Here is a 13,391-nt window from a genome sequence, read left to right as displayed (position 1 = left end):
CCCGCCCCCACCCAGATCCAGCTCAGGAAACTCCGGGCCCTCTGCTCTTCCTCTGCGCTGACGGCACTTAATCACACTCGTAGCACTGTAATAGACTCCTCATCCACTCTCACGCCTTGCCCCTTTATCTTCCCCTTCTCCTCCTCCTCCTCCTCATACAATCTGCTGTCCTCTGTCAGAGTGATGTAGAGTCACGAGAATGGGGAAACACCTTCCAAGGAGAAAACACACATGCACAAGTGACTTCTCACAAAACGCACACACACACATACACATGCACACAGAGCTCCTTCAGTGCTGAAGTGAAACAACTTGTGCTGCATGAACTTGGACAGCAACATTTCTCCAAACTGAAGGTAAGATGTGCAGCAGTGTCTTTCAGGGGACGAACTGTGAGCTATAATGTTAGTGCTTTTTGAGGAGAGACTGGTCTGTTGATTTCAGGTTTGTCATTTAGTGTGTGGTTTAAAAGTCAGTTTACATGTATAGACTGTCACACTGATTTTAAAAAGAGATGATCAGTCCTCCTGCTCCAGCTTATGTGGTCTAAACGCTGACACTACAGACAAAATAGTAATTTAACAGCAAAAGTCACTCTTGAGATTTATGCATCAGCGTTCCTACATGTGCGTTTACTCTGTTTGCTAAGCATTTCATTGGAAATATTCTTTCTTAGATTTGTTGCCTCAAAGCAAAATGTCAGGCAGTTTATCTTTTTTTTTTTTTTTAATGCTGCTTCTCTAGCCCCAAACAGTCCTGTCATTATTTCTGTGGATCATTTTTTCCCAGAGCATGAAACCAGAGATCCAGAGTCGTACCCTGTGATCTCCTTCTGACGTCAGTGTTGGCTCACTTTAAAAAAGGGAAATTCTTTAGGGGGGTAATTACATCTAAAGGAGCTTTATATTCTCCTCACACTGTAAATTCTTTAGCAGATACTACAGTCTTACCCACAGACAATCCTATTCATCTCTGGAGGCTGATTCAGGTTTATGGGTGAGAAAACATCTTTGTTTCTCCAGCTGTGGCAGATACTTGTGTTGATAGATTGTCCTTTTTTTGTGTTAATTTCATGCAGTACAAATAATACAGTCACCAAAGCCCCAGTGTCGTGTTAGCATCATCTTTGCTGTGTCCTTTTTTAGGGTTTTACAGACTCCGCTGCTGTAGTTATTTTAATACAACCCAGTGATCACAAAATCTGGATTTTTTTTCCATATATATATATATATATATATATATATATACATGCATGCATACATACATACATACATACATACATACATACATACATACATACATACATATACATGTATATATACATACATATACATGTATATATATATATGTTTATATATATATGTTTTCTTAAAAAAAGCTTTCCAAAGTGGCAACTCTTCTGTGTGACACAAACTAAAGCAGTGATAGCATCAGTGAATAAACACTCATATTTTATGTTAAACAAACTATGAATAAACACCCTGAAGTCTTTCAAACAAAGAAATGGACGGCATGTTTTTGTACAGTGTGATGTTATTAATATTTTGGATCGGAAAGTGTTGTTCATTTTATAGTGTGACAGAGGTCTCCAGCTTCACTAAGAGTTTCTAGTTTACATCTTGGATTTGTAAGTTTCATACTGCACCCTGTTTTCTAAACTCTCAAAATCCTTGCTATGTGTACATGTGTTAAACTGAGATTCAGGTGGAGCGCACAGAAAAAGATGCACGTAGATTATCCTGCAAACTGGAGCTCAAACCTCCAAAGTTAACTTACTGTGTTTGAGTGGAGAAAGATATAAAGTGAGATTTTGTAGCTGTAAAAAGAGGATCTGCAGGATAAAGCCGAAGTCATGACCAATCACATTCTGTAGTGCCTTGTTTCTTAAGCTGTGAGCCTGTGGGCTCAGTAGTGGGCAAGGTCATGCTATTAACAGCATTTTTAAATTGGAAGTATTTGGATTATTTTTATTGTTGGTGAGAGACAGCATTTTTGAGTAGAGTTTGAGGACCAGTACTTTAGTTTAACGCTGTTTGGTTAGACTAGGGGTGTCAAAAATAATGTCAAATAAATCAACCTGGCAAAGACTCCAATACTGGACAGCTTAGAAAATGTGGAGTGCATGAATTTTGAACTTTTTAACTATATTTTAAGTTTTACAGCTTTTCCTATTGCTTAAGACCCCGGATTGCCATCCATACAACACCAAAGTACAAGGAAATTAACTCATGAAAACCTTATATTCTAAATTATATTACAGTACAGCAATTAAGTACTAAAACCTTTTCTATAACTTTACATGTTTACCATGTAGTTTAAGTGGTTCAACCCACTTCACATCAAAGTGAGCTGTATGTGGCCAATGATGTGAAGTAAGTTTGACATCCCTGGGTTGGATTTCTTTTATACACCTGCTTTACATGCAAACCGAAGAACAGCATGTACACATCTTGTTCCAGCTTTGTGCCTCTTTCCAAACAGCTCTGTGTATGATTTATTACCCCACCTGCAGCATTGTTTAACTTGGGATTAGATCACAGTCTGTCAGACGCATGCCGTCTCTTTCTCCGTCGCCCTCACTTCACATCTTAGCAAAATATAAAAATATGCCTGTGTAGGTTTAGACTGTGATAACTAATAATCTGCCAGTGCTGACGCCAGGGACAGAGATTTAGACTGTCCACACAAACCAAAGCCAGCAGTCCATTAGCGCAGAATGCTAACAGTTGGCCAAACTCTGGGAAATCTCAGAACACTGTCAAGGTCCACGTGGAGACGACCGGGGCCAGTCGACCCAAAGCATGAAGCACCTAAATCCCAGTCCTGTTTTTCTGGGTATCTGACTCAAAGGTAAACACGGTTCAAAGTAGCCAAATGAAGATAAGACCTAACCATGTTTTCGATTAATGTCAAGATGTATGTTTGGAGTTCTGGCAAAGTGTAATCATTTGTGCACCCACTGGCAGGGTGGCCTGGTGTGTGTCAGTTTTTTCCAGATATTATGACAAACACCCTGCAATGAGAACATTTATTTAATGCCACCCATACCCTGCTGAAAAAGAATCGAGGAGATACGCCAGTTTGGAACTACTCTGATAGATTTACACTTTAGATACTTGATTGTTTTTGACCTGAACTAGTCTGTACTTCTGTGCACCTGAAAGTGTTCAAATGGCTTGAAGGGGAAGGAAATGGACACGCAATCATCCGTTCCTGAACCCTGACGTTGGAGGCGTCGCAGAGCGAGCAGAAGAGGAAGAAAAAGAAGGAGTTTCGATATTTCTCTATCAGCTGATTTCTAGAGTTTTAACATGGGATGAGCTCCTGACTCCAGTGAGTTAAGGTACTGTCTTTGTTATTTTTCTCAGTTATAAAACATTCATTATCATGAAGACTACAGAAAGCATTTTGAATAGCTCCTTTCAATAGGACAGTATCGCTGTTGCTGTATTAGACTATGATCACGCTGGATGCATTTCCTAAAGCGCAACACCTTTTTTCCATTTCAAAGAACCACATCTCGATTTGGGTTTAAGATATAGTTTGTTTTTAGGAGTGTCTCTTGTCACACTCCAAGTTAAACAAGTCCCAACGTCAGTAACATCTCACACTGCGTCAGTGGAAATGATCTTTGTCTAAGCAAAGTTGTCAGTCTACTGATTTTACCTGCCATCTTTCCTCAGTGTAACCTCAGGAAACAGCTGGACAGGTATCTCTGTGACTTGAAATTTGGGCTCATATTTATATTTATCTCATTTACATTTTACATGTATGCTGAAAAAAAAAATCCAGAATCAATTGGCAAGTAAATGTTGGTCTATGGTGTGTCATTTTCATCAGCTGGCCTTGTAACAGATTGCATGCTATTTCTCAAAGTGCAACATCATGAATGCTCTTTTGTGCCTCACCTTTTAATCTTACCTGAGGGCTTGAGAAACGAGGGCAAAAAAAAAAAAAATCCAGTCTGTTTCATGCAAAAAGCTTTTAAAGAACAATTTTGTAATAAAATCTTGTATAACGTTGGGAAGTACCCACCGACACGAACATCTGAAGTCTTATAACACTGTAAACTTGAAAGAGGACGGCTTGTTTGTCGCGTATTCCTCCTCTTACAATAGCTATCGCATCAGTGACAGCTCTGCTTTTGGACAATCTGGACTAGTTGAATGTTAATTAAAAGACCAGCGAGTCGCTCAGTGTACATGCAGTGTGGCTTAAGGACCCACCTTTAATGCAGAAAACGTTTTGTGCAACAGCTCTGAAACATCCACACTGTGTGCCAACTGTAAGAGTAAACACTGGATTCACTCAATCACCTGTCTAACAACAGTCATACTAATTAAGCCATGAAAGTCTCACTAAATTAAAGTGCTTGTCATTATTTTCCACCATGTTAGTAGTTTGTCACGTTTCGTGTCAGTGACTCTCAGGTTTGGGCCTGATGCACAGATGTCTTCCAAGAACACTTGTGGTGCTTTTTTTTTTTTTTTTTTTTTAAAGATATTTCCGTGCTTGCACATGTAGCACCTCTCTAAAGGAACTTCCTGTTTGTGGCCAGTTGTATCCTGACTGAGATCCCAACCAGATCTGGACCTGTGAGCTGAGACCCTTTAACCCTGGAGGGGCAGGGAGAAAGACGGGGAGAAAATGCGGTGCACTACCCTCACCACCCTGCTGGTGGGAGTCATGTTGTACCTGGTGATGGGAGCGTTTGTTTTTGTCACCCTGGAAAAGCCCACAGAGACCTTGGCACATGAAAAGCTGCTTGAAACCAAGAAAGAATTCCTCATGAAAAACTACTGCGTCACCGAGTCGGACTTTCACGAGCTTGTACAGGTATCAGTGGACACAGTACGGTCACTATTATCCCACTCACACTCTGAAGCAGCTTTAAAATATGGTTTATTTACGGTGGCCCTGAGAGGCCAAATGGACTGCAACTTAAGTAAACACCAGCAATAAGAAAAACGCTGCAAAAGCTCACAAAACACAACGGAATTAGGAAAAACGGCAACGGAAATAGGAAAAAACAAAACAGAAATATCTAGGGTCATATCACCTGTGTGGGATAGGTGGTCAAAGTAAGTAGCACTGAAGTATTTATATTTTTTAGGCTTACTCGATTTGTTTCCATGTAAATGAAGTTATGTCAGCACAGTTGAGCTGTTTTAAAGTGCACACTGTATAACATTAGTGAGTAAATATTTAGAAGTGTGCCGTCAGAAGGCCGAAGCTTCCAGTCTGTATTAGATTAACAGCAAATTAAAGATGCTGAATGTAAATGTAAATAACCAAATTGCTGTAGTAACATTATCGCTCAAACCAGATGGGCTTTTGTAACTTGAATGTTTTAATTTGAAATTGAGCTTCACAAAGTCTGAATTCGACATAATCTTCAGACTACATGTATTTTTATTACATGCTTTTATTTTCCAGATTTTACTTAATATCATTCTTTATGTACGCTACGAGGTCCATGCATTATAAATACACCCATAATGTGAGTAAATAAAATGAACAAATAGATAAAACTTGGATGAAAAATTAAATTCCTTCAGGGTTTGATGTCTGCAGTCGAGGCAGGCCTGAATGTGAGCAGAGTTCCTGCCAACTTGACCACCCGCTGGGACATCGCGTCTGCCTGCTTCTTCTGTGGCACCATCATCACCACCATAGGTAAGTGACAGAGCTCACCTGCAGGGGAAACATTGCTCTCTGAGTGACAAAATGATCCACCTGATGCACTGTTGAGATTCTCTTTTCTGAGAAAGTGTTACCTGCATTATTTTCACTGAAGCATTTAAATGTAGTTTGGTATCATCTAAATTTGCAAGGATTTAGCCTGCAGGTGTTTTTATGGCTTGATAAATGTCACACTAGAGCTTATTTATGTCCTTGTTTCAAAGACACGCTACTTAAAATGTGATCAAACTGTAGCTTATTTTTCTGGTCAACAAAGTATTCATGAATTGTAGAGTCACAGCTGATGAATATTTTCTAATACGCCCTACTAATTAAAATAATTACACAAGGTCCCTCTTTAAATTGTTTGTGCATGTCAGCTTTTATAACTAGCGTTATGTCTTTTTGATTAATCCTTCAAACAGGCTTTGGGAACCTCTCACCTCGGACGCCTTACGGCCAGTTGTTCTGCGTGTGCTACGCTTTGGTGGGCATCCCCATGTTTGGCATACTTCTCGCTGGAGTGGGCGACCACATGGGCACGGTGCTGCGGAGAGCTGTGGCCAAGATTGAGACCCTCTTCCTGGTGAGAATGGTCTGTCCTGCCCATCATCCAAAACTTAGGAGTAAACAGCTTTAAACCTACAAGGCACAGACTTCTTATCAGTGCTCTACGCCAGCGGTCCCCAACCTTTTTTTGCGCCACGGACCGGTTTATGCTCGACAATATTTTCACGGACCGGCCTTTAAGGTGTCGCGGATAAATACAACAAAATAAAACTAGTACTGGTACCGAAAAAAAAGAAGATTTATTCATAACACATGTGAAAAGACCCAGGAAAACCGAGTTAACGATAAAAACGATAACAAAATAACGCTGAAAACCGATAAAAACCCTCAAAACCATACATTTCACACCTTAGCCTCAACTCTCGCGGCCCGGTACCAAACGACTCACGGACCGGTACCGGTCCGAGGCCCGGGGGTTGGGGACCGCTGCTCTACGCAGTAAACTGTTTGGTTCTCTCTAAGTTGCAAGTTAGAACCATGCAAGAACCAAATGTCTGGGCTCAGCCTTACAGATAAAGAATGCCTCCGACTAGGCAGGGAACCCGGGCAGAGATTATGTTTGTCAGTTGACCTGGGAATGCTGCAGAGTCCTACCAGAAAAGCTGAACTACTAAATAAAGCTGTTCTTGGAACCTTATTTCTCCACAAAAAATAAAATAAAGTCACAAAAACTGTCTTTGTAAGTGAATTTTCATATAAAACCCGCATTAGAGTCAGATCAGCTGAATCAGCACTTTAGCCACAGCTTAGAGCAACCGGACAGCAGCCTTATTCAAGGGTATCATGGTCACCATAGTCAAGTCATGTTGTACTTGTTTATTCTTTCAGGACTTTTCAAACAGATGGGTATTAAAGCTGCCCCGCTGTTACATCTTCAGTCTATGACTTTAATATAAAGAAAGAAAATAATCCTGAGATGCAGACATGTGATGAAGATGCCAGTGTGGACCAATAAAAAGCTGACAAATCTCAACATTCAGCCTGAATCCAGACAATTCTTTTTCCTTTTTTGTTTAATCTAGTTTAATTCTTGCACTTTTTTGTTACATGTATAGCTGTGTTGATCTTGATTTATTCTGCATCTGTATTGGCTTCTATCTTTCTCTCTGATAGAAACGCAAGGTCAGGCCCACGACTGTGCGTGTGACCTCAGCAGTTCTCTCCATCCTAATTGGCTGTCTGATCTTCCTCGCTGTGCCGACGGTCGTGTTTCAGAAAGTGGAAAACTGGAAGTTCTTGGAGTCGCTCTATTTTGTGGTCATCACGCTCACCACTGTTGGCTTTGGAGACTATGTACCAGGTACAGACCAAACACACACACATTTTAATCAATATGGACAACAAGTTGATGGTTGTTCGTTTTTTACCTGGTGAAGTTGTAGCAACATACGCTGAACATGTAACCTGGTCTAGAGCAGATTATGTTCAGTGTTTCAGTTTAATGGTGGTGTTATGGGCATTTTCACAGATCCTTTTCCAAATGACAGTCTGTAAGTGTGATCCTCTGCTGAGGGAGTGCTTTTTAGCCCTCTGCCTTGAAAGTCTGATGGGGTATTCTCGTCACCTGGGCAGGTGGGCGGTGTGGACACCAAAGTTTGTGAATGCGATACCTCATTTCAAATTGATATCATAGTTGTATTGACGGAACAAATTTGAATAACAGGTCAAGTTTTCTGAAAAAAATGTGAATGCAATAACTTCAGAACGCCGCGACCTAGGCACCTCCGTGCCCTTTTATATGAAACCTCTAATTAACGCAAATATGAATTGTTTTTCTGCTCTTTTCTTCGTCATTCTCATGACAAACTGAATATATTTGGGTTGTGGTCTGTTTCTGTCAGAGAGGCCAAACAGCCTGAACATATCACTCCTGGGAATGTGATGTCATTAATATGATTTATATGACATTTATATACAAATAACCCAAAAATGAGGTTTATCTATCCACCCACAAAGTTACAGCTGTAGTCTCCCCCCGCTGAGGTTTAATTAATGATGAATGGTCAACCAACTTTGTACAGGACTGCCTCTTTCTGTCATTTCTGTTCTGTGAGGTTCACTGGAACATCACATTAAAAATTAAATCAACTTTCTCTGCATGGAGTTGGAGGTACTGAAGACAACAGCTTCTTCAAGCTTCTGGTGTTGTTGTGGATCGTGTTTGGTCTTGCCTACTTTGCCTCCATCCTCACCATGATAGGCAACTGGCTGAGGGTGCTGTCTAAAAGGACTCGTGCTGAGGTGGGAGACTCCAGAAATGTTATCTGAGAGACACCTAAACTTGTGTCAGTTCTTCTATGTTGTAAAGCTAATGTTAACCTGTGTCCCTGTCAGATGGAGGAGCTGAGGGCCCACGCAACAGACTGGACGCAGAGCATGTCCAAGGATTTCCGCATCCCAAATCCTCTGGAATTTAATGACCCCTTCCTCCTGCAGCGGCGGCGCTGGAAACGCAGCGAGCGCCGACGCATCCGCCGGGGAGCCCAGGGTACGCTGGGATACTGGGTGCGAGGGGGACCTGAGAATGGACATCTGCCAAGTCACTGGGCTGGCCTGTCAAGCTCCATGAGTGAACTGCAGGACAATTCGTCCGGGGCGAGGGGAACTAACTCAAAGGCACAGGTGAGTGCGGCTGGAGGGGGAACACTCCCCATAACAGCAGCAGGGTACAGGGCTGACCCTGCTGGGGGTCTGCAAGGGCAGGGCAGGTCATTTCCTCACCACCTGTCCCGCTCATTCTCCGTCCCCGTAACCCGCTCCGGTTCACAGCTGGATGTTGTAGGGGCACGTATGCAGGAAGGGTCACTCTCTGGATCAGAGTCTGCATTCGACTCCAGGTCAGATGGCTCCTCAGTCTCCTTCTCCTACATGTCACCCCACAAGTTCCAGCCGTGCCGAACCATCGGCAGCATGGAGGAGGGATCAGTAAGACTCGCACATATGGACACATCAGAGAGGAAAGATGAACTGATTCCAGCAGAGAACTATGAATCTGCACCAAACAGTAGCCACAACCAGGCACCTGACCCTAGTCCTTCTTCTCGCTCCTCCCCTGTGCCCACATCCCTACCCGAAGTCCTCCTTCCCTCCCCTGACATCACCACAGCCCCCTCACCAAGCTGCCAGCTGCTTGACTTCTTCGGCGAGAACTTGGCGTACATTGACGAGTCCTCAGACACCCTGAGCGACCGCCCCCAGTCCACGAGCGAGGAGAAGAGGAGACGGCCCCGAAAGCCTAAGAAGAAGAGCATGAGGAGACAGCTATCACACAGGTGGAGCTTGCTGCAGGTGAGGAGGCCCAGCAGTGACATGCAGCCACCATCCCATCCTCCAACACCACCTCCAGCATCCTCTCTTTCAGACCTGTCTCTACCTGAGAACCAGACAGATGCAGCTCCTGCACTCTGACAAAAACCAGATGTGGCAGCCGACATCACAGCTGTGGTTCTACACTGCTGCTAGCTAGAAGAAACACGCCTCATGAATGCAGCTGTTGTTTTGGGGTTTTTTTTTCCTTTTTTTGGTGTTTATAGTTAGCCTCACAAAACCACCTCACCAATATTGCTTTGTTACTTTAGTGTGACTAAAACTATATAAGATGGGTTTGAGTTTCCATGACGCTCTGACAAAGAGATAAATCTGCCTTTCAGTGAGGCTAATCGTGCAACTCTAAGTGGACCGCTCCTCTCGTAAACAAGGTTCGGGACTGAGTGAGTCACATCATTACCAAGATGTCATTAAACATAATTATCTGCTTTGTTTTGAGCTGCTGAGCTCAGTCAATTCTCGGCACTGACTTGACATTAAATCTGAGATTTAATCTGGCTTTGTGAGGCTAACTTTTGAGGAGTGACTATAAGCTTTAAATTCAGTGCAGGGTTTACACACAGCAATTTACAGAAGCTGTCGGCCGCCTCGCCTGAAAAGACCACTTCCGTTAGCATAAGAAAAAAATCTTTTTATGAAATGCAACCTTAAAAGGGAAAGACATCCGGGGATGTGTTTTGAACAGTAAACGACATGTATTTAAAGTGTGTGAGGTCGTCATGTGCTAACTAAATTGATCAAAAGACAAGATGCGCCAGGATCTGGGTGGCTTACCGCCACGAAAATTCCCGGGTGAAAACCCTGCCGTGGGTGGAAAACCAAAACCACAACAACAGCACATCCGATTCAGAGCACGGCAGGGCTATTACTCTTCATCAGAACTGCACCATTGCACCATGGTGTGCTGTCATTCAGGTCCTTAAGTTGTCAGTTGTTTTAGGGATGATGGAAAGTGACTACTAAAGGATCTCCTGACTATTATGTGTTTAAAAAGGGTTATAAAAGAAAATCAGATGATTAAACCTGATACAGTCACACCAAAGTTATTTAAGTTAAGTTTGTGCTGCGTACCAACTTTGCAATCAAGTGTCCTTAAATCACTGTTGGTAATATTCTGCTTGTGTCCACTTTTCCACTTGACAGCTACAGTTTTTTGTTTTGTTTTTAGGTTTAATTATTTTTCTGAACAATAACAAGTTTTATATCCTGTGTAATAACCTTTCATGTCCCATTTTTTTGCCAGTTGATATCTCAGATGCATCTTACAGTGACGCATTAAAGAGACCTTTATTACACACTGTTACCAGACATTAAATCTTTATCCTGTAACTGTGGAGTTTTCTTTCACTTTTAATGTCACTAAACTTTTTACACTTGGGTCTTCTACTTTATTAATCACAAATTTGCAAATTAGAACATGTATTAATAAAACACTTAGTGGTTTAACACTAAAAGCCTCACAGGGACCCAGAATGTGTTTTGGTGTCTGAAAGCGAAAGAGATAAACTCTACAGGGTGCCTTTACATTGTGCAGTGCCTACATTGCTCATACAGTGATATATACCCAGTTTTTCATTCTTATTATCACCGTGGATATTATAAGTAAACTTTCCATCCTGGCTTTTTTAGGTAGTGACAGGATGGTGAGATGATACGCAGCACATGGCTCTAGGCAGAATCACCACCCAGGCTACAGCAGTGAGGACACAGCCTCTGTACATATGTCAGGCAGGTGATCTATGGGCGTGCCGTAAAGTAGAAGTGCAGAAAACAAAAGATCCATATTTTTATTCTTGGAATCTGTTAGAACAGCTTCATATAAGAAAGAAAACAAAAAAATTCAGGAACTAGAAAAAAACATCAAATCCTTAGAAAAAGCCTATGTGTCACACCAAGATCAAGAAATATTAAACAAAATACACAAGACAAAACTAGAATTAAATGAAATTATTAATAAAAAGACTAAATTCTTAGTACAAAGACTTTGCCTGCAAAATTATGAACACGGTAACAAATCCAGACAATTTCTTGCTAACCAGTTAAAAATCAATAAAGAAAAAACAACTATATGTGCTGTTAAAGATTTATCTGGGAATACAATATATGATCTTAAAAAAATAAACAAAATTTTTAGGGATTTCTATGAAACTTTATATACACCACAAATAAACCCATCTAAAAACGAAATTGATCAATTTCTCGACAACATAACTCTTCCAAAATTATTAGACACCCAAGCAATGGCACTGGATTCGCCACTGAGCCAGGTGAACTCCAGGAAGCTCTGATAAGTATGCCCAATAATAAGGCTCCAGGTCCAGATGGTTTTCCAACAGATTTTTACAAAGAATTCTGGACAATTCTGGCACCAGTTTTTCACAGGATGTTGCAGGAAATCAAAGAAAATGGTAGACTACCACCAAATATGAACTCTGCAAATACCAATCTCTTACAAAAACCAGGCAAAGACCCTGTATTTCCCTCAAGCTATCGTCCAATATCCCTTATTAATGTAGACCTTAAAATAATCTGCAAAGCTCTCTCAAAAAGATTAGAGAAAATAACCCCCCTTTTAATTCATCCTGACCAAACTGGTTTCATAAAAGGTAGGCACTCATCAACAAATACACGTAGATTACTTAATTTAATAGACTACTCATGCAGTAAAAACACTGAAACCATAATATTTTCTTTAGATGCAGAAAAAGCATTTGACAGAGTTAACTGGAAATTTCTATTTGCGACTTTACACAAATTTGGTTTTGGACCCTGTTTCATAAACTGGTTAAAAATATTATATAACTCCCCAACAGCTTGTGTCAGAACAAATGACCAAACATCCTCCAGCTTCTCTCTTCTGAGGGGCACCAGACAGGGATGCCCACTCTCCCCTTCACTGTTTGCAATTTTTATTGAGCCACTAGCAGCAGCAATTAGACAGGCTACAACAATTAAGGGCATAAAATGTAAGAATATAGAACATAAAATCAGCCTTTATGCGGATGATGTGTTACTTTTTCTCCAAAACTCACAAACCAATATCTCTGGGGTAATTGCATTGATAAATTCTTTCTCAAGTGTCTCAGATTATTCAATTAACTGGTCAAAATCAACAGTTCTTCCAATTAATTGCTCCTTCCATAATTCTTCTCCTTCCCCACTGCAATGTGGAAATATAAAATATTTAGGTATTAATGTCTCTCCTAAACTTTCAGAATTAACTAAATTAAACCACATCCCACTTTTAAAGACAGTAGAAGGCGACCTGGCTAGATGGAAATCTTTACCCATATCACTCATGGGAAGGGTCGCCGCTATAAAAATGATGGTCTTGCCAAAAATAAACTATTTATTTTCAATGATCCCAAATAAGCCATCACAAGATTGGTTCAGATCTCTAGACTTGTATATTTCTAAATTCCTTTGGAAAGATAAACCCCCACGTATCAGCTTAAAAACACTACAAAGGACCAAGGATAAAGGAGGATTAGATCTGCCTAACTTTAATCACTATTTTTTAGCCAACAGGCTTCAGTTCATCTCTAGATGGTTTAAACACACCCTCTTAGATGAACCTTGGATAGATGTAGAACAAGCACTATGTAATAACCTAGAAATTTCAGACCTACCATTTATCAGCTCAAGCATCAAACGACATGAATGCTTTAAAAGCATCAATATTAGCTCTTCTCTGACAGCATGGTGGGAGTTTCTAAAAATGACAGAGTCTTCATTAATCCCATGCAAACGTACACCTGTCTGGAACAATCCGGACATATTACAAAACAATAATATGATAAACTTTCCAGATT

At 41.0% G+C, this 13,391-nt stretch overlaps 1 protein-coding gene across 2 annotated transcripts; it reads left to right on the top strand.

The window, feature by feature from the left end:
• Nucleotides 1-136: 136 nt before the first annotated feature.
• Nucleotides 137-11,066, top strand: kcnk4a (potassium channel, subfamily K, member 4a). Of its 2 annotated transcripts, XM_084949088.1 has the most exons (8): nucleotides 137-356; nucleotides 3,165-3,343; nucleotides 4,559-4,836; nucleotides 5,559-5,676; nucleotides 6,108-6,268; nucleotides 7,366-7,552; nucleotides 8,357-8,493; nucleotides 8,587-11,066. In XM_084949088.1, exons 3-8 carry the CDS (start codon nucleotides 4,648-4,650, stop codon nucleotides 9,658-9,660), a joined length of 1,866 nt encoding a protein of 621 aa, XP_084805214.1. In that variant the 5' UTR covers nucleotides 137-356; nucleotides 3,165-3,343; nucleotides 4,559-4,647; the 3' UTR covers nucleotides 9,661-11,066. The 2 variants fall into 2 exon arrangements, with proteins under 2 accessions (XP_084805214.1, XP_084805220.1); XM_084949094.1 differs by lacking the exon at nucleotides 137-356 and having other exon boundaries at nucleotides 1,401-3,343.
• The last annotated feature ends 2,325 nt before the right edge of the window (nucleotides 11,067-13,391 follow it).

Source organism: Perissodus microlepis, chromosome 2, assembly GCF_051167445.1.
Source record: "Perissodus microlepis isolate ML-2025 ecotype Zambia chromosome 2, ASM5116744v1, whole genome shotgun sequence".
NCBI lineage: Eukaryota > Metazoa > Chordata > Actinopteri > Cichliformes > Cichlidae > Perissodus > Perissodus microlepis.
The sequence above is the reverse complement of the archived record's forward strand: the minus strand, read 5'-3'. Positions and strand labels throughout refer to the sequence as shown.

Bases quoted from the DNA above. Each gene is read 5' to 3' on its own strand.
- kcnk4a (XM_084949088.1), top strand. From the start codon at position 4,648: ATGCGGTGCACTACCCTCACCACCCTGCTGGTGGGAGTCATGTTGTAC. The intron at 5,677-6,107 runs GTAAGTGACAGA...TCCTTCAAACAG, and splicing joins CACCATCATCACCACCATAG to GCTTTGGGAACCTCTCACCT. The intron at 7,553-8,356 runs GTACAGACCAAA...CTCTGCATGGAG, and splicing joins CTTTGGAGACTATGTACCAG to TTGGAGGTACTGAAGACAAC.